Source organism: Brassica napus, chromosome A2, assembly GCF_020379485.1.
Source record: "Brassica napus cultivar Da-Ae chromosome A2, Da-Ae, whole genome shotgun sequence".
In the NCBI taxonomy this organism is placed as follows: domain Eukaryota; kingdom Viridiplantae; phylum Streptophyta; class Magnoliopsida; order Brassicales; family Brassicaceae; genus Brassica; species Brassica napus.
The window spans coordinates 9,038,361-9,062,524 of NC_063435.1; the positions used below are offsets into that span (position 1 = coordinate 9,038,361).

Below are 24,164 nucleotides of genomic sequence, written 5' to 3' on the forward strand. Positions count from 1 at the left end.
CATGTTGAAGATGAGTACACTGCAACTATTAATAAGAGCGAAAAGCAACTCAAGATTCTAATGTCAATAAGTAAATAGACGTACATGTGGAGTAGAATCAACGACATAGGCATTGAACTCCAATAGCGTGACAGATTCAATTTTCTTATCAACCTAAATAATTGGAAGAATTCTAAGATGAGTCTGTCTCATAACAACACATCCTGCCTGCAGCAGTGTTTAAGAAGTATTAGAAAAGCAATGGAAAGGCAGTGAAAACATAGTCCAAAGTCGGTTCATCTTATACTTTAAGAAAGCTGTTGGTGGCAAGAGTTTTCTGGTGAAAGTAGAAGTGTGTTCAAGAGGTTGCGTTGAGGAATAGACGACCTAAAATCAGACATGAGTGCAGTTAAATTCTATATAGTCTCTTGCTGATGCGTCTGTTAATTGTTGTTGATATAGAAGTGTATACTTAATAACTTTCTTTCTAATCCTTGCCTTCTCAAAACATCAATATCTCCTGCTAGCTTAATCTCTTATGTAAATCCGTCTATTATATCGCCACAACACGTACATGACAAAATATAGAGATAACTCACTTGAGTTCAGAAGAATGACAGGCGGACTACCAAGGCGAAGAGAGTCGAAGAATGACATTTGGATGCTGATTTGAGCAACCGGAACATCAGAGGCAGACATTTTCGAGGAGGTGTAAAAAGCTATGCCTAATAGATGAATCGATGATATTTTCAGATTTAGGGTTCCTCTGTTTGCTGAGAAACTATATATAAGGAGGATTTTCATAGGTGTTACGGTTAGGAACCATTAGTGATGAACTGAGTAAATAAGAGGAGATGTAAAGGTAGGGAAGACAAACGGTTTCATGGAAACACAAAGAGTTACCGTGTTTCAGAGATGAGTTGAACCGATGATGGAAACCCTTGATTTCCATTCAACAGAAAGCTTACAGACCAGAGAGGTCAAATGGGCTGCTAAGGTCACTAATTTTTTTTAATTTCAAACCCAGTCCAGAATGACATGGCAGATTGATTGGCCATGAATTTTTCTGCCCATGTGGCATGCTTAAGAAACCCCCAAAATAGCCTCTTTTATATAGTAGTGATGCCATGTTAGTAGCTATCCTAAAACAACGTTGTGTAAATAACCAATACATAGTTATTAATTGTGTTTATAATCTATTCACGAGTTTGATCTGGCGCTAGAGATATGACTATCAAACTTGTTATAATTTCATGGACCAAATGCTACATTTTGGATTAAAAAGCTTGTAATATGAATGTGAGATAAGATTATAAAAATAAGAAAAACTGAAAGTCTTCGAGTTGACTAATTTTCTAAGATCCGATCCCAAGGCAAACTATCTTGTTCTGGATTTTTTTCGTACGAATTTATTAATTGCAAATCTCAATTTCACGTTACAAAAAAACAATAGATTTAATTATTTAGCAGAGGGACATACATAATACTATAATCCGAAATTCTCGCCATGAAATTATGGACCAACACGTACAAAATTTAAAAAGAAACCATCACAAGCCCGTCTTATCGTATATCTCATACATGTTAATATACTATTTCCAGTTCAAACCAGCATCAACTGTATATCAACACACAATAGATCGGTGACTTTGGTTTATGCTACACTGCACATGTCTGCTAGATAGGTCAGTTTGGAGCATATAGACAAATAAAATATCGGCATATGTTTTCAAAATTTTTATGGGGTACATATAAACATAAAATCCATAGTGTTAAAAAGTTTATTTTATTACTTTTTTTATATAAATTGTCTGTAGCCCAAAAACTTCAGGATTGGTTTTTTTTATATAAAGTAATGAGATCTAGAAACAATGGATAAAAGAGTAGGGTTGAACATTTTATCCGTTAAATTTGTTTTGATTCATTATTCGTTTCGATTCGATCTGAAAAATCTGAATATCCATAAGTTAAAAATAAATATTAAAAATCAATATCCACTAAAAACAAATCAAATAACAAACACTAAAAATTTTGAAGTGGAATATCCGCTCAGCTTTGTTTTTATAGAAATACAAGTATATATACATTTAAATAAAGAGTTGTAAAAGTATAATTTATAATTATTATTTTAACATTTAATAATTTCATGTATAAAATTACTTATAAAAGTATTAAATTAAGAAATAAATATAAAATCTTTATAAAATTATAATGTTTTAAAATTTTATGTTTTATAAAATTTTATGGAACACAAAGTTTCACTAAATTTTACTTTTTACTTTATATTATGTAAAATATATTTTTGACAACAGACTTGTATATTTTTTTTAAGATTTACTTGTATTGAGTAAATTGAACGAGATGTTCGTAAATATCGGTAAATATCCGTAAATATTCGCAATATCTGTAAATTATTCGGATATCTTTATTTTTCCAAAGCAAAACAAATTCAAAAATTAGATGTTCGTAAAATAAGAAGCAAATCACAGATATTTGAAAATTATGGTACTATCCATTATACTAACTAAGTTTTCTGAGAAGTTGCACGAAGATGTAATTAATATCCTCACTGCCCTCGCATGAGGGCTGCACGCCAATACAATTCCATAGCACCAAACAAAATTTGACTTCAAGAATATATCCTCACCACCCTAGCACGTATGAAGTTGAAAGTTTCAAGAATCCTTCGAGAGGAAAATTCAAGATAATAGACTCGTTATTTAATAATCCAATTCATTATTATACTCTTGTACGTTTTGAACTATGCATTTAGTTTAAAACACATCATTAACAAGTTGAAAAGATATACATACATCGATGGTCTTCTGTATTTCACATGGTAGCATACACGTGACGGGAAATTTCCTGGACCCTAATGCCCAAATATTGATATTATAACAAACTAACTTATAAAGAAACTCCATCGAATGTATCCATGATTCCATTGGTAACTCCGGTTTAATTACTTTTAAAGGCCAAACAAGTGCTTTATTAGTTAAAAAGGATTAGTTTTGTCTTAACGATAAACTGATTATTTAAAAGAAAGTCAAAGCTAGCTTTAGATGCGTACGAGAGTGAATAATACAAATAGTAAACGAAGTTCTGATCAGACAATGGAATTTGACTTTAGCACTTCAAACTTTTAGAACAAATACAGAGGTCTGAATTTCATCTCTATTAATGGGCATGGATCTTTCTCTCAAGCTCGAGAAAGAGAAAGATGAAGAAAGATCAACACACATCTGTGAGAGGAAAGAATTAGAAGAAAAAGAAGATGCTAGTGAAGATAAAGATGAAAAAATGGTGAAAGAAGACGAAATTGAAGATTCTTGTTTAAGTTCAAGAACCCGACAAGAAGAAAAAGAACGTGAGGAGGTACTTATGATACGTCTAAATATACATCAGAACATTTTGTGTGATAATATGTTAACATCCATGGATGGAGATCAGCTCTTGCAAATGCAGATCGAAATGGAACATGTGAAAGAAGAGAATACGAGGTTGAGGAAGCTTGTAGAGCAAACCCTTCAAGATTATCGCCAGCTCGAGATGAAATTCCCGGTAATCGATCAAACCAACAACATGGTGAGAGAATCTTGTCTTTTCATGCACGTTAATTTCACAAGTAGTCTGATAGTTAACACTTACATAACTTGATGTCTTTTTTAAAAAAACTTAGTATCTTGAAACGTTCCTTGGAGCACAAGCCAAAGATCGGAAAAGAGGAGTGGAAAGATATGATTCCCTGAATTTGGTAGAGGGAGAATTAGGGCTTTCTCTTTCTTTGCAGAAAAAGCAGAAACAAGACGAGAACAAAGAACTTGAGTCTAATAACACGCAAAGATACAATAGTAGCAACAAAGCCCAGGGACAAGATATGAACACGCAACGTGTCATAATGTCTTCTCCGGGTAATAGAAAGACCAGGGTATCTGTGAGAGCCAGATGTGACACTCCAACGGTGAGTATCATTATATTCTGATCTATGACTCAATTTGGAGAAATGTAACATAAAACTATATAAATTTTGATGTATATGTGTAGATGAATGATGGATGCCAATGGAGAAAGTACGGTCAAAAAACCGCGAAAGGGAATCCATGTCCAAGAGCTTATTACCGATGCACCGTGGCTCCAGGATGCCCCGTTAGGAAACAGGTAAGCTCTCTCTGCGAGAAGTTCAAATATGTACTACATAATCAAAATTTATGATTTTATTTACAAAAATAACAGAAATTTTAATATTTTATTTACTAGATTTGAAAATGCATGTGATGCCACTAGTATAAAACTATAAATCACTAAACTACATGTCATGACTCTATTTTATGTCTATATATATATATATAGTTTTTGTCGTTATATGCAATCTGTGTACATAATATAGTTATTAAAGAGTTGTAAGCATTTGTGAAGGTGCAAAGGTGTTTAGAAGACATGTCGATATTGATAACAACATACGAAGGGACACATAACCATCCACTTCCTGTCGGAGCAACAGCCATGGCTTCCACTGCCTCCGCTTCTCCATTCTTGCTACTGGATTCTAGCGACAACCTCTCTCATCCTTCCTACTTGCAACAAAATGGCAGCAACAAACAATCAGTAAGAAGCTTGATCAACTTTGATGATTCATCATTTAGAGGAGGTGACCATGTTTCTTCTTCCCAAAACCGACTAAACTGGATGATGTAGATTCTTAACATCTATCATCACTTTCTTTTGGTCCCATTAATATAAGTGAAGTCACCGTCATGTATTCTTGTATTTTCTTGGGTCTTATTTTTTAAACAATTATGTCTCGTATATACAAAACTGCGGTTGAAGATGGTTTAGTTTGATGTTCATCTTTTTATAAAAAAAGTAAGGTTATATAAAGTTAAATAACATTGTTACAAAAAATACAACACGCCAAAGGATGAAAAGATTACAGATACGAATCTCAAGTCTCAACACGCTCGTATATATCTCCGATAGAATCATTTTATACACATCGCTTAGAATCCTCCAAGAACATATAACTAAAGTTGATCAATCTCTAGACCTTGTCAAGAGGGTTTGGAGCCAGGACGGAGACAACTCTTCCTTTCTTTATATAAAGATCTTTGGTGTTACGAAAGAATCACATTTCTACAAACTTGGCAACTTGTGATGAGAAAAATATATAGCAAGCTGAAGACATTATGGATTCTCTTTTTACCTTCAGCTTGCTATATATTTTTCTCATCACAAGTTTGGGATAGAATGTTGGTTCGAAACCGAAAAATATATAGCAAACTGAAGACATTATTGTAGAACCTAAATTCTACACAAAGTATTTAATAGTGATCGGGGTTGATCTAGGGAAGACAAATGATGTGGGCAACGATATCTTTAGAACACAACGATGTTAAATAATTTCCAGTAGGTTAAAATAGACTTTATTGATAACTGGGATCAAATACAATGAGTTGAACTAGATCGAATGATACACACAAGTTCGATCAAGAAGGAATCTAGAAGTGGAAAGACAATAAGATTGATATGAATGTAAGGCTCTCTCTAGGGTTTTCAACGTGTCCTCTTCTTTGTTTTTTCTCCTTCTTTTATAGCAAGTCGACTCCGAGATCTCCGTGCCAGCTCCGCGATCATTGCAACTTCTGTGACTCCTTCTTCAAGCTCAATTCTGGTTGTGGGCCTCGGCATGTCTCAGTCCATGTCTCTGATCGGGGCCCATTTCGGTCTTGACCAAAATTGGGTCTAACAATTACGGATTCTCCTTTTACCTTCAGCTTGCTATACATTGACAAAAGCTTAAGGGCATAAATATCTTTACCTTTTCGTCCTTCGGCAACGCTATGAACGAGCGTTTCGTTTCGTTTCGTACTCGTCATCTCCAAACAGAGAAGCTAAGACAAAGTGGCTTTTGCGTCTGTTCCCGACCGGCTCCCTCGTCTCAATTGCACCAACAACGATCAATCCTATCAAGGCCCGCCTCAAGAAACCCTTCTCAAGGCCATTTCTTCCTAGTTACCGTTTCAGAGTGATTTTGTTGGATCTGCGATGAAGCCGCAACAAATTTGTAGTTTCGTTTGACAACCTCGAGTACTATTTTATTAATGCTAAATTGGATGTATCGGACTTCCAACTTAAAATCAATTGGTAATTAGTGGATTGACACTAACTCTTTATATATTACTTAAGGTGCACAAGTATCTAGTGAAATAGAGTCTTCTGATTTTGACTTTTGAGTCAACTCTAACCGGAATATTAAACCAGACCGTATTAAACCGGTAAAAAGGGCCTTGGTAGTCGTCGTCGTCATCTACAGTTCTCAATTTCGGTAGACATTGTTTTCTCCGTCCGAAAGCCTGCCTTTTTCTACGTATATGCAAGTGGCGAACTTGTGGCGTTTCGTTTCTTTAAGGCCTTCTTGGCGTCTATCTTTCTCCGTCGCTGCCACAGGTTCAAACCGTTCTATTCCAAACTCCTTTTCGGTTTGAAATTGGATTGTAAGTATAGTTAACACTTTTTCGTTTTTTTTTTTGTTTTGAATAAAGCAATGGATGGTGATCTAGATTCGTGTAGCTTGGTTTTGTGTGGGAAGTCCTGTGTTGAGAATGATACAGCAAAGCGTTTGAAGAGCGAGAACGTGCTTAAGCTCCCAGATGATACTACTAAAGTTTCACTCTTTCTAGATTCCGAGATTAATAATTTAGTTAGAGATGATGATTCATTCAATCCTTCACTCTTCATGAACTCGCTTTCAACTGCTCGCTTTGGTCGGTTTCTCATCTGGTCTCCCCGCTTGTCTTCCACTCACGATGTTGTTTCTTAGTAAGCATCATTTCAACATCTGTTTTCTTTCAAAAGGTTTTACCTTTTGCGTGTTTTAATCTGTATTTTCTTTCAGTAACTTTTCTGAGCTTCCGGTTGGTTCGGTTTGTGTCTCAGATATTCAGTTCAAGGGTAGAGGTAAGAGTTTGTTAAATTAGAATAATAATAATAATAAAAAAAAATGGAACCTGAAACCGTAAGTGTAAATTTCAGGCAGAACAAAGAATGTGTGGGAATCTCCAAAGGGTTGTCTTATGTATTCTTTTACGGTAGAAATGGAAGATGGTCGAATCGTTCCTTTGATTCAGTATGTTGTATCTCTTGCTGTAACTGAGGCTGTGAAAGATGTTTGTGACAACAAGGTTTCTATCTATCTCTTGCTTTCCTCCTCCCTTCTTTGCATCAGATTCAAAAAAGATCTCTGACTTTTTTTTTGTTTTGGCTAAATCAATTTCAGGGTTTGCCGTATATAGACGTTAAAATAAAGTGGCCCAATGATCTTTACTTGAATGGCCTTAAAGTCGGAGGCATTTTGTGTACCTCTACCTACAGATCTAGAATATTTCACGTTAGTGTTGGTAATACGCATTAATTTACTCTTTTTTACAAGTTGCGTTGTACTTTGTTCCAAGAAAATTGCTAAACTGATCCTTTTTTTTGCAGGTGTGGGATTGAATGTGGACAACGATCAACCGACCACATGCTTAAATGCTGTACTAAAAGACATATCTCCTGCATCAGTTCTACTTAAAAGAGAAGAAATTATTGCTGCCTTCTTTCATAAATTCGAGAAATTTTTTAATCTATTCATTGACCAAGGTAATCCTCGAAACAGTTAATTTCATTATCAAGTCTTAAGCCCCATGTAGTCATTCTATGTCATTGCACTTCATTTTACAGGTTTTAAATCTCTCGAGGAGCTTTACTACAGGACATGGCTTCACAGGTAATTTGCATTTTCCTTTTGCTTGTCAATGAAAGGTCTGTGTTATCTGAATTTTGAAACTGATTTTTAGTTTTGGTGTATTCCATTTGTCACTTTCTGAACTAATTGGGTGAACCTTCGTCCATTAGCATGTTTACTTGGCTAAAAAACACCTTAAAATTATTTCAATATTCGATGTCGTATTTTCCCTGCAATAAACTAAAAGCTCTTAAAGATAAGAACAAGACATATTACTTACCAATAATTGATGTTTTTGTTTTGTTGATACTTGATACATACACACACATAGTTTTATTCACTTGTGGCTGTATCCAAATTTCTGAATACGTTGCCATGTATTCTCACATGTGCAGCGGGCAAAGAGTGATCGTTGAAGATAAAATCGAGGACCAAGTTGTTCAAAACGTTGTGACTATCCAGGTAAAGAGGAGTCTTATGGACTTGTTATATAAAAATTCTAGTCATTGTGCTTTAATTCTCTTTACATATCTCTAGGGTTTGACATCTTCGGGATATCTTCTGGCTATTGGAGATGATTATCAAATGTATGAGCTTCACCCTGATGGCAATAGGTAAGTTGAATCAGTTAAATGGATAATAACATTATGATATTACATGTTAAAGCTGATATGTAATGTTGTGTTCAACTACAGTTTTGACTTTTTCAAAGGTCTAGTCCGAAGAAAAATATGATCCTTTTTCTTCGGGGAAGGAGATGTTATAGCACCATGGACATAACTAGTACTAGTCTCGGTTTTCGACCAACGGAGAAAGTGTTTATTTATATATATATAGATTACTGTGGTGTTGTCCCTTATTTCCTTGTATCCAAAATTCCAGATTATGTATCTGTTATTCACTATGAAATTGTTTTTCTAAAATAAGTATCGGACCAAGTAGTAATTTACTCCAAAGTATGGTGTGGATTTACAAGGAAATTCCATTCAATGCAATTTTTAGCCAAAAGTGACAGGTTTGTGATACTTAAACGGACAAACTTTTGAGGGTCAACAGAACAAATAAGCTGATTTTTTTTATCAACAGTATAATGTCAACTGAATTAGGTTACATATCTCTAAGAATCACACTCCTTTTAGAGTTACCAACCAAATGTTTGAAAACGACAACGAGAATAAATATGAAAAAATGGGTTAGGTATTATTTGGATAACAGCTAAGCTAAGAAATCGATTCAATGGGAAAAGTTATTCTGAACTTCCTTATATATAGTTTTTAATAATTTTCTACTTCTCACACGCGTTTATTCTGTAATGGCTGGGTCAGTCTCTTTTGAGACACAGAAGATCTTGAACACTATATGTGGTCGTGAGCCTTGTGTATTCGTAAATATATTTGATTATTTTATATAAAGATTAATCGAAGTAACACAAAGGGACTTGACACACTATAGGTGGTTGTGAGCATCGTGTGCTCGTAAGTATATTGATTAATTTATGGAAAATTATTCGAAGTGGATTCTGATGCCATTAAAGATCTGACCAAATCCTTTTGGTGTTGGTTCACCTACCTGATTTCAGAATAGGACATAAGTAGATGGCATGTCAGAACATGATTAGGTAGTTTTGGGACTAAAGAACATAATTATTGTGCATTTGCTTATATATACGGCTCATTATATGCATCATCACACACAAACAAAGAAAGTCACACACAAGTGCTTCCACTTGTTTTCTTCCATGGCTGGTTCAGTTTCGGGTGATACAGAAGCGCAATGCGCTGGAGATCCAAGCAGCAAGCCCGGTGGCTGGATAACTTTTCCATTCATGATGGGTTTGTCTGTTTGTTTTTTGTTGTTGTTGTTGTTGTCTATGTTCCTTTGAAGGCGAGACTTATACATATTGATGTCTGTCCTACGTGGTGCAGCTACATTGTTAGGTATGTCCATAACATCTTTCGGATGGGTACTGAACTTGATTGTCTTCTTGATCGAGGAATTCAACATCAAGAGCATCGCTGCTGCTCAGATTTCGAACATTGTCAATGGATGCCTCAGCATGTTGCCTCTTGTAGCTGCCATTTTAGCTGATTCTTTCTTTGGAAACATTCTCGTCATCTCTGCCTCAACTTTCATCTCGCTGACGGTAAGTCCAAAAACTCATGACTCATTCTCTTCAATGAATTTAATTTTCTTATACACAAAAAGATCTAACAGTTTTAAAACATTATAGGGGATTCTTCTCCTGACTCTGGTCGCATCTTTGGACTTCTTGAAACCTAGACCGTGTGAAACCGGATCAATCCTATGCCAGTCTCCATCGGAACTCCAGCTTGGGATCTTGTACACAGCCTTAGTTCTAGTAACCATTGGAGCAGGTGGGACACGGTTCACCTTAGCATCTGCGGGAGCAAACCAGTACGAGAAACCTAAGGATCAAGGAAGCTTCTTCAACTGGTACTTCCTCACACTATACGCTGGGGCTATTACCGGAGCGACGGCTATTGTACACACACAGGACAATGCTAGCTGGAAACTCGGGTTTGGCCTCTGCGCTGCTGCGAATTTCGTAAGTTTCGTTGTTTTCGTCTGCGGGAAAAGACTCTACAAGCATGAGAAGCCCATGGGGAGTCCTTTCAAAAGCCTCATCAGTGTTGTAGTCGCCGCTACAGTGAAAAGAAAGGCTGCGGTTTCGTCTAAAGAAGAAGACTATCACCAGGGACTCGCCAAGACTTCTCCTGCAATAATACCCTCCAAGAGCTATGGGTTCTTGAACCGTGCAGCCTTGAAAACCGAAGACGGCGGCTCGGTTAATAACATCTGGAGGGTGTGCTCTGTTCAGGAAGTGGAAGATTTCAAAGCCATTCTCCGGCTTCTTCCTCTGTGGGTAGCCATAATCTTTGTTAGTACTCCAATGGTGATGCAAACTAGCTTAATGGTACTCCAAGCTCTAGTCACGGACCGTGCGCTTGGTCCTCACTTCGAAGTCCCGGCCGGGTCCCTCCAAGTCATTATAATGACCTCTGCATCCACCTTTATAATAATCAACAACTGGCTTGTCTACCCCATGTATCAGAAGCTAACCGGTAAGCGGCTAACTCCACTTCAAAAGGTCGGGATAGGCCAGGTTCTCACCATCCTAAGCATGGCAGTCTCTGCGGTTGTGGAAGCGAAGAGGCTGAAAACAGTTGAAAACGGGCATCCCATGTCAGTGTTATGGCTGTTTCCTCCTCTCGTTATAGTGGGGATAGGCGAGGCCTTCCAGTTTCCGGGTAACATTGAATTGTTCTATGGAGAATTCCCGGAGTCTCTGAGGAACACCGCGACTTCACTGACCTCGCTGGTGATTGGAATCTCTTTCTATCTGAGCACAGCTCTTATCAGTCTGCTCCAGAGGACTACCAAGTGGTTACCAAATGACATTAACAAGGGAAGAGTTGACAATGTTTACTGGGTTTTGGTCGTTGCAGGAGTCTTGAATTTCGGATATTTTCTCAGTCTGCTCTTGGTTCTACACATACAGAAATCTCCAAGGTGATAATGAACAACATCCTAAAGATGTTTCAACCTAAGACAGACAACATGTTTGCTTCAGTTTTCTCTAATTTGTAACATGCTCTTGTTAACTTATATATCTGCGTTTGCAATTTTTACCATCTCAAGTGTGTTTTTATTTTAATGGAACTGATGTCTTAATTTTTTTGCACTTTCCTCTACTTTGTTGCATGCTTCTCCTTTTTCTCATGTCTAGTATCTATGAATGTAACAGAGTAATTTACTGATTTTTTTTGTATATATTTTTAGCCTAAAATGTATAAAAGTTTTAAGTTACAAGCACTAGTAAAAAAAACTTGGTGATTGGGTTTGAAATACGCTTAAGGGATGACGAAGTTTGGTGAATTGTTGAATGGGTCAGTGTTGTGCTTACAGTTCCCAGTTCAGACATATTCTTGCGTTACAAGTGAAAACGGTTTGAAAAATGCTTTTGTTTACACCATTGCTATTGCTAGTAGCTCTTTGATTTTCTATTAACTTGTTTAGTGTCGTAATGCTTTTAGGTTTTAGTTCTAATAAAGCAGTCGTTTTAAATAAACTACTGTGCTTAGTTCAAATTATTGGCAAACAACATACATCAGTAGCAGCAGATTATGTTTATTTATTTATCTAAAACAGTTACTAATCACCAGTTTTCGGAACCAAAATCTTGTTATGCCTTTTGTTAAACACAAATAATTATAAAAACAATTTTTCTTATTGCTTTAGAAACTTTTCAAAATTAAGGCTTTCAATGTTTCTTTTAGATATTATGGAACAACTCTACATAAAACCTATATTTATAATAAAAGAAAATTCACTTCTACACGTGAAATATGAAAATACAAAGATAATCTAAATAATAAACTTCATTTTCTATTATAATTTTTTGTGTATCTATACTATTATTTGCGAAGTAAATTTTCGCAATAGAGCTCTCACGTTAAAAGTTAGAGCGATTAATATCGTTTATACCCTTATGAATAATTATATAAATTAGTCAAAATATAAAAACGAATTTCAAATCTATCTGATTAAAAAAAATGATTAAAATTAATAATAAATCGTTTATACCCTTAATGAATAAATTATATAATTAGTCAAAAATAAAAATGAATTTAAAATATATCTGATTAAATAAGTGATTAAAATTAATAATGATAATAATTATCTAAAATATAAATAATTAAAAATGAATTTCTATTAATATTATTATATTTATATATTTTATTAGATAATTGACTTTAAATAAATATAATAAAATTTTCAAAAATAAAAACATGTTTTAAAACATAAGATAATTCTTAGATATATTCTGTTGTTATCTGAAAATAATATTTTATTATAAAATTTATAGTTAGATATAAAACAATTTATAATTAAATGCTTATCAAACAAATAAATACATTTTCTAAATTATATGTGAATGTTTTTAAAATTTAACACAATAATAAGCATATATATATATTTTTTTTTTTTTGATAAAAACTAATGAATATATATTAATAATATTTTATTTATATATTATATTTGATAATTGATAAGTAAATATAATAAAATTCTCAAAAATAAAATATATTTTTAAAACATAAGATAATTCTTAAATATGTTGTGTTTTTATCTGAAATAATATTTTTTATTATAAAATATAAAGTTTAATGTTTGATTTATCTTTTTAAAAATTAAATTAATAATTGATTATTTTGGTTTTGATTTAATATTTATAAACAGATAAATATCTATAAAAATACTATGCATGCATGTGCGGGCATAACACCTAGTTTAACTTATTAAACATGCTCTAGGTGCTTGGAGTAATCCATACAAAGCCTTGTGCAACACATAAAATCGATATTTTTCTCTTTTCTTTTCAAAAAATCTGTGTTATGTCATATATACTAGTTCCTTTAGATTTCCATTCAAAAAAAGCGGTTTTTATGTCCAAATGATAAATCTCTGATACATTCGTTGTTGCAAAGGCTATTAAGGGCCATATAGTTTCGAGACGTGCTACTGATGCAAATACTTCATCGAAATATATTCCTTTTCTTTGTACACAGCCTTTTGCCATAAGTTCCACCTTATACTTGTTCACCATACCATCCTCCTTTTTTTTATCTTGTAGATTCACTTTGACTCTATGGGTTTAAATCCAGCCGGTCTATTTACAAGCTCACACGTCTTGTTTCTTGTAATAGTTCCAATTTGGCTACCATATCTTCAATCCATTCTCTTATGTGTTCGGCTTCAAGATAGTTCTCTAGCTCACCATCCATGGTGAGCACCAACATTTCACTTTCTTGATCTGCAAGTAACACATAATCGTCGAGATACCTTGGTTTTGTTATGATGCGGCAGTGCCTAGACACCAACGGGTGACCACCACCGTATTAGTTTGCATTGTGATCATCATCTTCTTCTTCTTCTTCTTCTTCTTCTTCTTCTTCTTCTTCTTTTTCTTCTTCTTCTTCTTCTTCTTCTTCTTCTTCTTCTTCTTCTTCCTCCTTGTTTATAACTTTCTGTTCATGATCATCACCTTGATCATCACCTTCTTCTATTTCACCATCATGTGTAAGCTTAAGAAGACTCAGTTCACAATTTTTTCGGTTGTTGTAGATGTCCAATCCCAAGCTTTTTTCTCGTCAAAAATCACATTTCTAATCACCACTACCTTTCCAGCAACCGGATCATAGAGTCTGTACAAATCTCCATACAATAACTCCAATGACTTTGTCACATGAAACACGGTTTTAGTCGGGAATGAGTGTCTAATATGCTTTCTTACTAGACATGAGTGACACAAGCTTTCTTCTTGTGTTACACTCGGCATTCCTACGACTATTTCCTTATTTACCATGTTGTTCATAACTCAATAGCTTATATGTCCTAGTCGAGCGTGCCACCTCCATGTAGCATCTTTATCTCTGACATGTAAACACTTAAGATAGCTAATATCCATAGGAATCTTGTAGAGACGGTTTTAGGATCTTGTAACTCATACTAGCAACCTTACATACGAATCTGTGAGTGCTAAATAGGTATCTTTCATGTTAACCTCACATCCATTTTATGTTGCTTGTCCAAAACTCAATATATTATGCTTAAGATCGGGTATGTAATATATGTCTTTGAGTGTCTTCCTCTCTCCAGTTTTGCACAATAAAGTAACTACACATTTTCCTACCATGTCAACATACAAACCATCACCAAACTTCACCTTTCCTTGGGTGTTTTGATCTAAACTCGAAAATAAATCATTATTCCTCGTCATGTGATTGCTCTCTCCATTATCCAAGTACCAAACACTTGCATTTCCTTTGTAGATATCAATATTCCTTGGAATCACTTTGCCTTCATATAGCAGCACCACTTTGTGTACATAGAGGCGTCGACCTCTCGTGTCTCATTTAGATTGTTTTTTTTGATTATTTATTAGTTTCTCGAGATAGAAAGTTGCATAGTGACCCGTGTTATCACATCTCTAACATATCACCTTTGAAGGATCTTTTTTCGAGTTTTTAACTTTGGTGTGTGATACATGGTTTTGGTTATTGAACTGACCTCAACCTTTGTCTCTTCTATTCCGTCTTCTACCTCTTCTACATAAATTATCATAGTTTCTATGACTATGCTGGTCAATATTTGAAAACATAAGCTTCCCTTGGTTTTCTTTCTCAGTTTTTCCCCCTACACGCTCCTCATAAGCCTTTAGCCTTCAAAATATATCTTCAAAACCTGTTGCATTTAATTCTGAGACTTGCTCAAAGGACACTATGATCTGGATGTACTTGTATCTCGGAAGTCTCTTCGAGAATTTCCTCACCATCTTGGACACTTCTATGTTTTCTCCCAACAAGGCTTCCTTGGAATATAACCCCAATATCTTTCTCGCAAAGTCATCGTCGGTATCGTTATCAACCATCTTCAATCTGTCAAACTCCGTCATCAACGTCTCAAGTATCACCTCCCTTACACAATTAGCTTCAAGGTTTCATGACTTGATGGAATTCCAAATGTCTTTTGATGCGGTTTGTTTTCCTACCTGGAAAATCAAAATTTCGGGAACGAATTGAGAAAGAAGCAGTTGCAACATTGTTCTTCTTTCGAATCTGAAACGGGTTTGATTGTATCTTACACTTCATGAACACGCATAAAAACCTTCATCCTCATCGACCAAACCGTATAGTTTGCCTATGACAACATAATACATTGGATGGATGCGGATCCAAAGTCTTTTGTATGAGGCGCAGATCTAGTCATGTCCGTCATTTTGCTTACATGATCTATTTTCTATTGCCAAGATCGATGCTTAAACCAGGCTCTAATATCAACTCAAATCTCTAGAAACACAAAAAATTATAAGAACAATTTTTTTCTTGCTTTAAAAACTTCGCGAAACTGAAACTCTTAATGTTTCTCTTAGATCTTATGAAATAACTCTCATGAGACTTATATATATATATATATATATATATATATATATATAGTGAAACATAATTTTATTTTGCATGTAAAATATGGAAATACAAACATAATCAAAATAGTAAATTCATTTTCTATTTTAAATTTCTCCTTTTTGTGTATTTAACTTATTAAACACTTATTAATAAATTAACTTATTTCACGAGTCTTAGAATTATCTAACAACTCTAATCTTGAACGTCTAATAGAAAATAAAATTGCACTGAAAAAGTAACTTACGTGCATATGAATGCAAATTATATGCATTAGACACTGACTCGCTCTTATAACGTGGGTGGCAAAACACATTATTAGGCCCTCACTAACAGTACTTGGACGTGTGTATATTATAGAAGACCATGTTTTCGTATCACTAGTAAATTTTCTTTATAGCCACGAAATAGCTACGATTTTTTGTAGCAACTTTTGAAAAAATCACAAAGAAAAACATAGAAACTCGTGTGAAAATCGTGGTAAAACTAGCCATAATTTTGCCACGAAATTAAATGTGGTTAAAAATAGCTATAATTTTGTCACGAATAATTAAAAACAAATTTCGTGGCTATTCTTAGCCATGAATATTTCATGACTAAAACGTAGCTATTTTAGCCACGAAACTCCTAACTTTTGTTACGGTTTTTGATAGGTCTTTTTTTGCTATGATCTTATAACCACATATTTTGTTTCATGGCATTAGTAGCAAATCTTAAATATAGCCACGAAAGCTTCTTCCTCTAGTTACCATTGTAGCTGAACCAGCTTCGAACCTATTTCTATCTATTGATGAGATTTGGATGATCTAACTTTGGGTACTTGTGTTTTGTGTTAAGTAATTGAGTCATAACCACGAAAAAACGTGGTTGTATCCTTTTTCTTACTAGTGTATGCACATATAATATTAATTCTCAACTTTTATTAAATTTGAACTTTGAAATATGATACTTTTTTTTTTTTTTGAAACTGGAAATATGATACTTTGCGAAAGCTTTTTGGCCTAGTGGTCAGAAGATTTAAAAGATATTACATTAAGTTTGGGTTTTGATTCTCAAAAGATATAATTTCTCGGTTGTTCGTTATGCTCGTGTATTGCAAAGAGTATGTCTATCAAAGATAAACATGTAAAACCGTCAAGTAGAGAGATACGTCGTGAAATTGATGTATGTTAAATTATTAATCAAGCATATGATAGTTAATCATCATTTGTGATAGTAACAAAGAACATTTTTGATAGATAGATGATAGTAACAAAGAACATTTTTGATAGATATAATTGATGATTAGGCGAGTACTAAAAATGATAGTTTTACTTTTACCAGAACACTATTAGCCAAGAACCAGGCCTGCATATATATCTGATACACTTGCTTTCTCACTTAATTAATTACATTACTATGCACGGACCCAAAGTAGAGAAAAAGAAACCTCACACAAAAATAAGGAAATTATGGCAATGAAAAACGTCTCAAGAAGGTCTAAAGTGACTTATAATTAAATATATATTTAAAAAAAAATCCAAATTGCTGCTACCTCAAAATTAGTTCGTTGTGATCATCTATCAACTAAAAGCTCGTGGCCTCAGCCTCTTGGAGTTCCTACAATCCTATATTATTCTCTACCATTTGTTTCTTCCACACCCAAATGCCTCAACATATTCTCAGTTTTTTTTTGTTAATTATTTTATATTACTATGTTTACCCGAAAGTTCTAAAGTTATGGCCGCTAATCTTTATTTTAATTTTGTCTCAAAAAATATAAATCTATTTTAATTTGAAGAATAATTTGTATAACATAGTTTTTTTTATGACATCGAAAAGGCTATTCTATTAATCAAACTTGAGATGGTCTGTGTAACCAGATAAAAATAGAACAACCAACAAAATACATATCTCTATGGAAAGATCTTGTCGTCCTAGCTAGGAAGTCAGAGATCCGATTTTGTGGTCGTAGAACATGGCTAATCTTAAATTCCGAAAAACATATATGCGAAGTCTCTATCCTATCCAATTCTGTTGCAAAACTAAGCCAAGTTTGTGGTTCCTTAATCATAGCAATCAGATCCTTGCAGTCTGTTCCGAAGCTCTGACATGTCGAATATTGTAGCATGCTCTCCATCGTCCACCTTAATGCTTCTATTTCAGTGTGCAGAGGAGACTCTCGTCGTATATAATTTCGTGTCCTCATAAGTTGAGCATTCCCCAAACTGTCTATCCAAGCCCATCCACTCCCGCTGAATTGTGATGTAGATGTCCATGATTCATCTATCATACAAATATTACTCAAGCTTATGATTTGAGATTGGTCACTACTATGCTCATGTAAAGTCGATGGAATTATTTCATTCGCATTGAACCAGGCTTGACACTCATTCTCTGCATAGCGAACTAGCTCCTATGATCTTTGTCTATGCCCCTAAAAAGTTTATCGTTCCTAGCCTTCCAAATATACAGATTATCTAGGGGTATGAATCCCTATCTAAGGCTGGCTCGGCAATGATGTTCTTCCTCCAGAAAAAGTAATCCATATTAGCATAAATACTCGAGATAGGGAAAATATCTGAATTCGTTGGAGTTGAAGATAGGGTACATACTTGTAGAGTAGACGAACACTCAAATATTGCATGAGTAACAGATTCTTCTGGTTCCCTACATCTTGGACAGTAGTTATCGCATCTCATGTTACGTCTTATCAAGTTTTTTGTTACTGCCACGTGACATGTTATCAATTGCCATATAAGATGATAAATTTTTTGTGGAGCTTTTATCTTCCAAGAAAAGGCCTGGAGCTTAATTATATTGGGTTCTAATATCTCCTTCTCTTCCTCACGTCGCAATAAATTACGAGGTATCCAATATCCTGATTTAACCGTGTACATACCATTATTCGTGTAATTCCAACATAAAGTGTTATGTCTATGAGTAAAGCTTATGGCTAAACTTCTTATAAGAAGTGTTTTCAGAGACCACATAATTCTCTAGCAATCCTTTTGTTTCCTCATTGATAAAGTCGCTAACTCTCATGTTCGAATGAAAGACTGGAGCTAAGGGGCTAGCTGGTCTAGTCGGTTTTGTATAACATAGTTAATGACACATCTACAAATCATTGAATCATAACTGTCATCGATCTCTATCTTCATGTAAACGTACGATTCTTAGCTAATTAACTTTCAGAAACTGCTCAGATTCGTATGGTTATATATTTCAAATTTGCAAAGAGAAATACAACTCTTGGAGCTAGATGTAAAGTTTATTCCACTAAAGAAGTCCCCAAAGTAACCAAGTGGTGTTTGGTGAAGATTCGCCCTGTGGATCAATGTTACATATCGAATTTCACCATCCATGAATATCACTGAAGATTTTCTTTGATTATTAAAAATGATTTAGATGACAAGAATATTCGATTTTCTACATGACACTACTAAAATTTGGTTTATGATCTACAAGAAAAAAAGAATAAGAAAAATCTCAAGAGTGTAAAACTGTCAGAGAACAAAAAAATATAACTCATCTGTAACTTTAAAGTAACGGTGTATACTGATGGTATAGCACAAAATTGACGTACGTAATTAGAATTGTGTTCGTGAATAGAAATAAAGATGAGATTCCTTAAAGCTGGATACAAAATCGACGGCCAAGGTAAAAGCATATTTTCAGAAGTTCATCTATCTTTCGTACTAATACATGCACTCTCAACAATTTCTGGTAACACTTCATATGGACTACAAGCTTTTTGTACACTTTTTTTGGCGTACGTACGTTATGGAGAACCACAAAGCTGAAAGCATGCGCCGCACGTGTCAATAGCATCTAAACACGTTGCTGGATTCGTTACGCATTTCGCTTTGTATATAAAGGTAGACTATTTTGCTACGAATTAGTAATTATTTAGCAAAATCACCCACTTACACGTCTGCTCTCAGCATAAGGTGGAGTAAAACTGTTCATACGTGTGGAGGACTCGGAACCAAGCCGAGTTCAGTTGTAACTTGTAAGTATTGAGCAGTACAAATTGTACCATGTCTTTAAATAATTATCTCATACTACTTCAATTTATCTACTATTATCGCAATTATAGTAGGAGCTTTTGGAATGTTTTGACTAGCAGGTGTTATTTAAGGATAGTATATATATAAATTAGAGTTTTTGTGACCTGAATAAAGAAAGAAAGATCTCAAAGAAATTTAGTCAAAAAGAAAAAAAAAAGATCTCAAAGAATTGGAAGTATTTGCTGAATTGAGAAAGCTAAACCTAGATAGAAAGTATAAAAATTGTACTATGGCATTTGAATTTTCAAAAGTAAAACTATTTGATTTCTCTTTTCCTTTCCGAGGAGGAAAACAAAAGATAGAATACATCTTTTCGACTTCCAACACTCAACCGTTCGTTTCCCTTCTTGCAATATTTCTTCATCTTCTTTTTGGAATAAATGTATCTCTCTCTCTGTGTGTAAAAAGCTCTAATAAATATTTGCATAGAATTGGAAGAAACTGAGAAGTCTTGTGATTGCAGTGAGAGTTAAAAATAATGCAGCGACTGTGGGAAGTGAAGGAAAAGAAGACGAAGAAGGAGAGAATCATCAAAGGAAGAGATCTAGTGGATGTTGTCTTCTCATGGTCTGTTCTCGATGTCCTCAACTCAAATCTTTACAAAGGAAAGGTTCTGTTTTCTTCCTAGAAACCTAAGATATATTTACTCTTATTACCTCTTTGCTTAGTTGCTTTCCGTGTGTTTTGGTTTAATAGGTTGATAAGATCCCTAGCACATTCCAGTCAAGCAAAGAGTATTTTAAGTCATTTGTTAATCCGATCATCGAAGAGACACATGCTGCTTTGTTGTCAAGCATGGAAACTCTGAGACGAGCACCAGCTTTCAAAGTTTGGGAAATCAAGCCAGCCAAAGATTTTAAACCTCCCAAGAATCTTTATTACGAGGTTACTTTGCAGACAGTGTCTGATAATACGACCAACGGAGATCGGAAACTGTTGGAGTTCAACGATCTCATTGCAGTGACTGATAACAAGCCTTATAGAATCGATGACTTGAGATGTTCCAATGAGCCTTACTTGCTGGCTCTTGTTTGTGGAGTGAACGAAGATAACCCACATTTGATTACTATTTTGGCTTCGAAACCCATCGTTTTCGACGAAGATCACATGGAAACAAGAAAGAAAGGAAAGGGTGTGAAGAAAAGGCTAAGCCTCTTTGGTGTTTATTTGACCAACATGATGACCAATATTCGTATTTGGACCGCCTTGCATCCAGATCCTGAAGGTGGAAACTTAAACCTTATATCTAAAGTACTTCAAAGCAACAATGAGGTAATTTAACATTTCAAATGTAATCTAAATTAACATCTCAAACTTTAGACGCATTCATTGTAAAAATGGTTTTTCGGATGAATAAATTTAACATTCATTCAAAAAAAAAAAAACAATAAGTTAGTTAAAAATAAATTCCCCTGAAGCAAATAAAATTCAATTCTTACAAACTCTGTTTCTTGTGTAGGCTGGTGGTGAAAGTTGTGTTTCTTGCCAAGAAAACAGTGAGAATATTATGCCAAACCACTTAGAGAAAAGTCTCCGTTCTTTCAAGCTGAATACATCTCAGGAGGATGCGATTTTGCGTTGTCTAGAAGCCAAAAACTGCCGCCACTCCAACAACATCAAACTTATATGGGGACCACCAGGGACCGGGAAGACAAAAACAACAAGTGTTCTGCTTTTAAACCTCTTTAAAATGAGATGCAGGACACTGACTTGCGCTCCAACTAACATAGCCGTTCTGGAAGTTGCTTCAAGGGTTGTGAAGTTAGTCTCCGAGTCGTTGAGGCTTGGTGGATACGGTCTTGGAGACATTGTCTTGTTTGGTAACAAAGAAAGGATGAAGATCGATAATGATCGGGAGGACCTTTTCGATGTTTTCCTTGATTACCGAGTTGATGAGCTTTACGATTGCTTTCTTGCTTTAACTGGATGGAGAGCAAATGTTAAACGCATGATCTCTTTGCTCACTGATCCAAAAGAAGTGTATAACCAATCCTTCATCGAGAAGGACAAGCGTCCTTCGTTTAAACAGTTCGTAGAAAATAGGTTTAGTAAACTCAGGACAGACTTGCGTTCTCAGTTCTCAACTTTGTGTCTGCATCTACCAACCGCTTCGCTCTCCTTTCAAGTCGCGGAGAAAATGAATGCCACTAGTGATCTCCTTAGAACTATGAGTGTTTCAGATGTTATCTCCAGGAAAGAAGATACAAGAAAGCAAGACTGTGTGGAGATGTTAGGATCGATTTGCGAAAGCATCGAACTTCCAGATTTTATAGGGAAGTTAGGACTTCAAAGACTCTGCTTAGAAAACGCGTATCTGATGTTCTGCACAGCGTCGAGCTCCGCCAAGCTACACATGAGCTGTCCGATACAACTCCTTGTAATTGACGAAGCTGCTCAGTTAAAAGAATGCGAGTCTGCGATCCCATTGCAGCTTCCAGGGCTTAAGCACGCTGTTTTAATCGGCGATGAGAAGCAGTTACCTGCGATGATACAAAGCAAGATCGCTTCGGAGGCTGATCTTGGGAGGAGCTTGTTCGAGAGATTGGTTCTGTTGGGGCACAAGAAGCAGTTGCTGAACATGCAGTACCGGATGCATCCTTCTATTAGTATTTTCCCGAATAAAGAGTTTTATGGTATGAAGATTTTGGATGCTCCTTCTGTTAGAGTGAGAAGTTATGAGAAACAGTTTCTCCCTGGGAAAATGTATGGGCCTTACTCTTTCATCAACGTGCCCTATGGAAGAGAGCAGTTTGGACAAGGGTTCAGTTCGAAAAACATTGTTGAGGTATCTGTTGTGGATGAGATTTTGTCAAAGCTTTACTCAGGTATAACACTAATCTTGATTCTTGATTGGTCTTTAAAAGTTGTGGTGTCTGATAATGTGATGCTAATTAATCTGGCAGTATCAAGAAAGTCGGGAAGATCGATAAGTGTTGGTGTGATTTCACCTTACAAGGCTCAAGTGTTTGCAATTCAAGAACAGATAGGCCAAAAGTATGATACGAGTGAGAAATTCACAGTGAGTGTTAGGTCTGTTGATGGGTTTCAAGGTGGTGAAGAAGATATTATAATAGTCTCTACCGTTAGGTCTAACGGTAGAGGAGCCATTGGTTTTTTATCTAATCAACAAAGAACCAATGTTGCACTCACACGTGCGAGGTATCTATCTCACTTCCTTTAATCTATACTAATTTTGTGAAAACTGTTTTTGTGTGTTTTCTTCATTTATTAATTTCTTTTGTAGATTCTGCTTATGGATTCTTGGAAACGAGTCGACTTTGACCAACAATAGATCAGTATGGAGTCAGTTAGTAGATGATGCTAAGGCACGAGACTGTTTTCATGACGCATATGATGATGAATCATTAGCTCGGTGTATTAAAAGATCAGCAACAGCCCTTGATGATCTTGATAACCTTCAGAACAATAAGCTTCTTTCCTTTGAGAATTCGACATGGAAGGTATTAGACCTCTTGTTCTCTTTTTATAAGTTGTTTTAAGCTTATCAATGCAGAATTCTATTTTTTTTTTATAATCCATTTGTGTGTTTATTTAGTGTCTTCATATATTGTTTCTTTAATTGTATGGGATATCATCTTAAATATGAAAACAAAATATTTCCATCACTACTATGCTATTCTTCCTTCTCTGATCTTTTATCCTACAGGTCAAGTCTGGCTTAAAGAATGACATTATAAGCCATATATCAAGATCGTTTGCGTTGCTGAACGTTGTGGATGAAACCGAGGCACCGAACCAATCAAGCAAGACTTCTTTGATGAATCTTTTCGTAATTCTGGAATTTTGTATAAATGCAGTTCTAATCATAGTCGCTAATTTTTGTTTCTGTTTTGCAGGAAACAATCGAAGCTGAAGCATGTGTGGAAGATTAGAAGAAAGGTTCAACTCCAAAGATCTTAAGACAGTTTATCCTTAAAAGTATTTCCCGAGTATCAAGAAGACTTAATTCTTTCCTTTCTTCCTTTTGTTTTATAAACAAACTGTAGTCTGCTTCTCTGCGTGGGTGGATGGATTTAAAGCAAAAGTAGTTTCTGTTTTCCAATATTTTTGTTCAGATGATTCAACTTAGTACATTAATCCAAAGGAATCGTATAACTTATTTCTAACCGAGGCAAATGAGACTGGTTAGTCTGTCAAAATGTTTAAAATATATATTTTTGAAATTGGTTTGAAACTACAGTATTACATCATAAAAAAAATTGATATATAAAATACAAAGAGAAAATGGTCGTGATACATTTTAATGACAATTTTATTGAATCTAAGGTAAATAACTAGATGTTCTCATACCTACACTATCAATCAGACTTCTAATACATTTTAAGAAGACTTAAAACTTCTCATAATATAAAGCAACTAGATTTTGATACGCGCTTTGAATTATTTTGGTTTAATATTTTTTTCAATTAG

The 24,164-nt window shown here is 34.9% G+C and overlaps 3 protein-coding genes and 1 pseudogene across 5 annotated transcripts; all 4 read left to right on the forward strand.

Annotated features, from left to right (window-relative positions):
- Positions 1–2,270: 2,270 nt before the first annotated feature.
- LOC106419731 (probable WRKY transcription factor 9) lies at positions 2,271–4,793 on the forward strand. 2 transcript variants are annotated; one of them, XM_048755388.1, is made up of 5 exons: positions 2,271–3,354; positions 3,430–3,564; positions 3,659–3,940; positions 4,024–4,137; positions 4,396–4,793. In XM_048755388.1, exons 1-5 carry the CDS (start codon positions 3,160–3,162, stop codon positions 4,672–4,674), a joined length of 1,005 nt encoding a protein of 334 aa, XP_048611345.1. In that variant the 5' UTR covers positions 2,271–3,159; the 3' UTR covers positions 4,675–4,793. The 2 variants fall into 2 exon arrangements, with proteins under 2 accessions (XP_048611345.1, XP_022564134.1); XM_022708413.2 differs by having other exon boundaries at positions 2,271–3,564.
- Positions 4,794–6,199: 1,406 nt separating this feature from the next.
- Positions 6,200–8,622, forward strand: LOC125585745 (biotin--protein ligase 2-like). Its single transcript, XM_048755390.1, has 10 exons — positions 6,200–6,423; positions 6,519–6,795; positions 6,872–6,933; positions 7,009–7,157; positions 7,253–7,373; positions 7,459–7,614; positions 7,696–7,741; positions 8,095–8,161; positions 8,237–8,313; positions 8,395–8,622. The coding sequence occupies exons 1-10, from the start codon at positions 6,348–6,350 to the stop codon at positions 8,432–8,434; spliced, it is 1,071 nt and encodes a 356-aa protein (XP_048611347.1). The 5' UTR covers positions 6,200–6,347; the 3' UTR covers positions 8,435–8,622.
- A 717-nt stretch (positions 8,623–9,339) lies between these two features.
- LOC125585748 lies at positions 9,340–11,407 on the forward strand (annotated as a pseudogene). The gene is made up of 3 exons (XR_007322741.1): positions 9,340–9,531; positions 9,625–9,842; positions 9,930–11,407. The product of XR_007322741.1 is annotated as a protein NRT1/ PTR FAMILY 2.3-like (transcript).
- Positions 11,408–18,962: 7,555 nt separating this feature from the next.
- Positions 18,963–23,796, forward strand: LOC106392392 (helicase sen1). The gene is made up of 8 exons (XM_013833209.3): positions 18,963–19,675; positions 20,197–20,343; positions 20,430–21,005; positions 21,193–22,558; positions 22,637–22,892; positions 22,978–23,194; positions 23,401–23,497; positions 23,591–23,796. Exons 2-8 carry the CDS (start codon positions 20,212–20,214, stop codon positions 23,605–23,607), a joined length of 2,661 nt encoding a protein of 886 aa, XP_013688663.2. The 5' UTR covers positions 18,963–19,675; positions 20,197–20,211; the 3' UTR covers positions 23,608–23,796.
- The last annotated feature ends 368 nt before the right edge of the window (positions 23,797–24,164 follow it).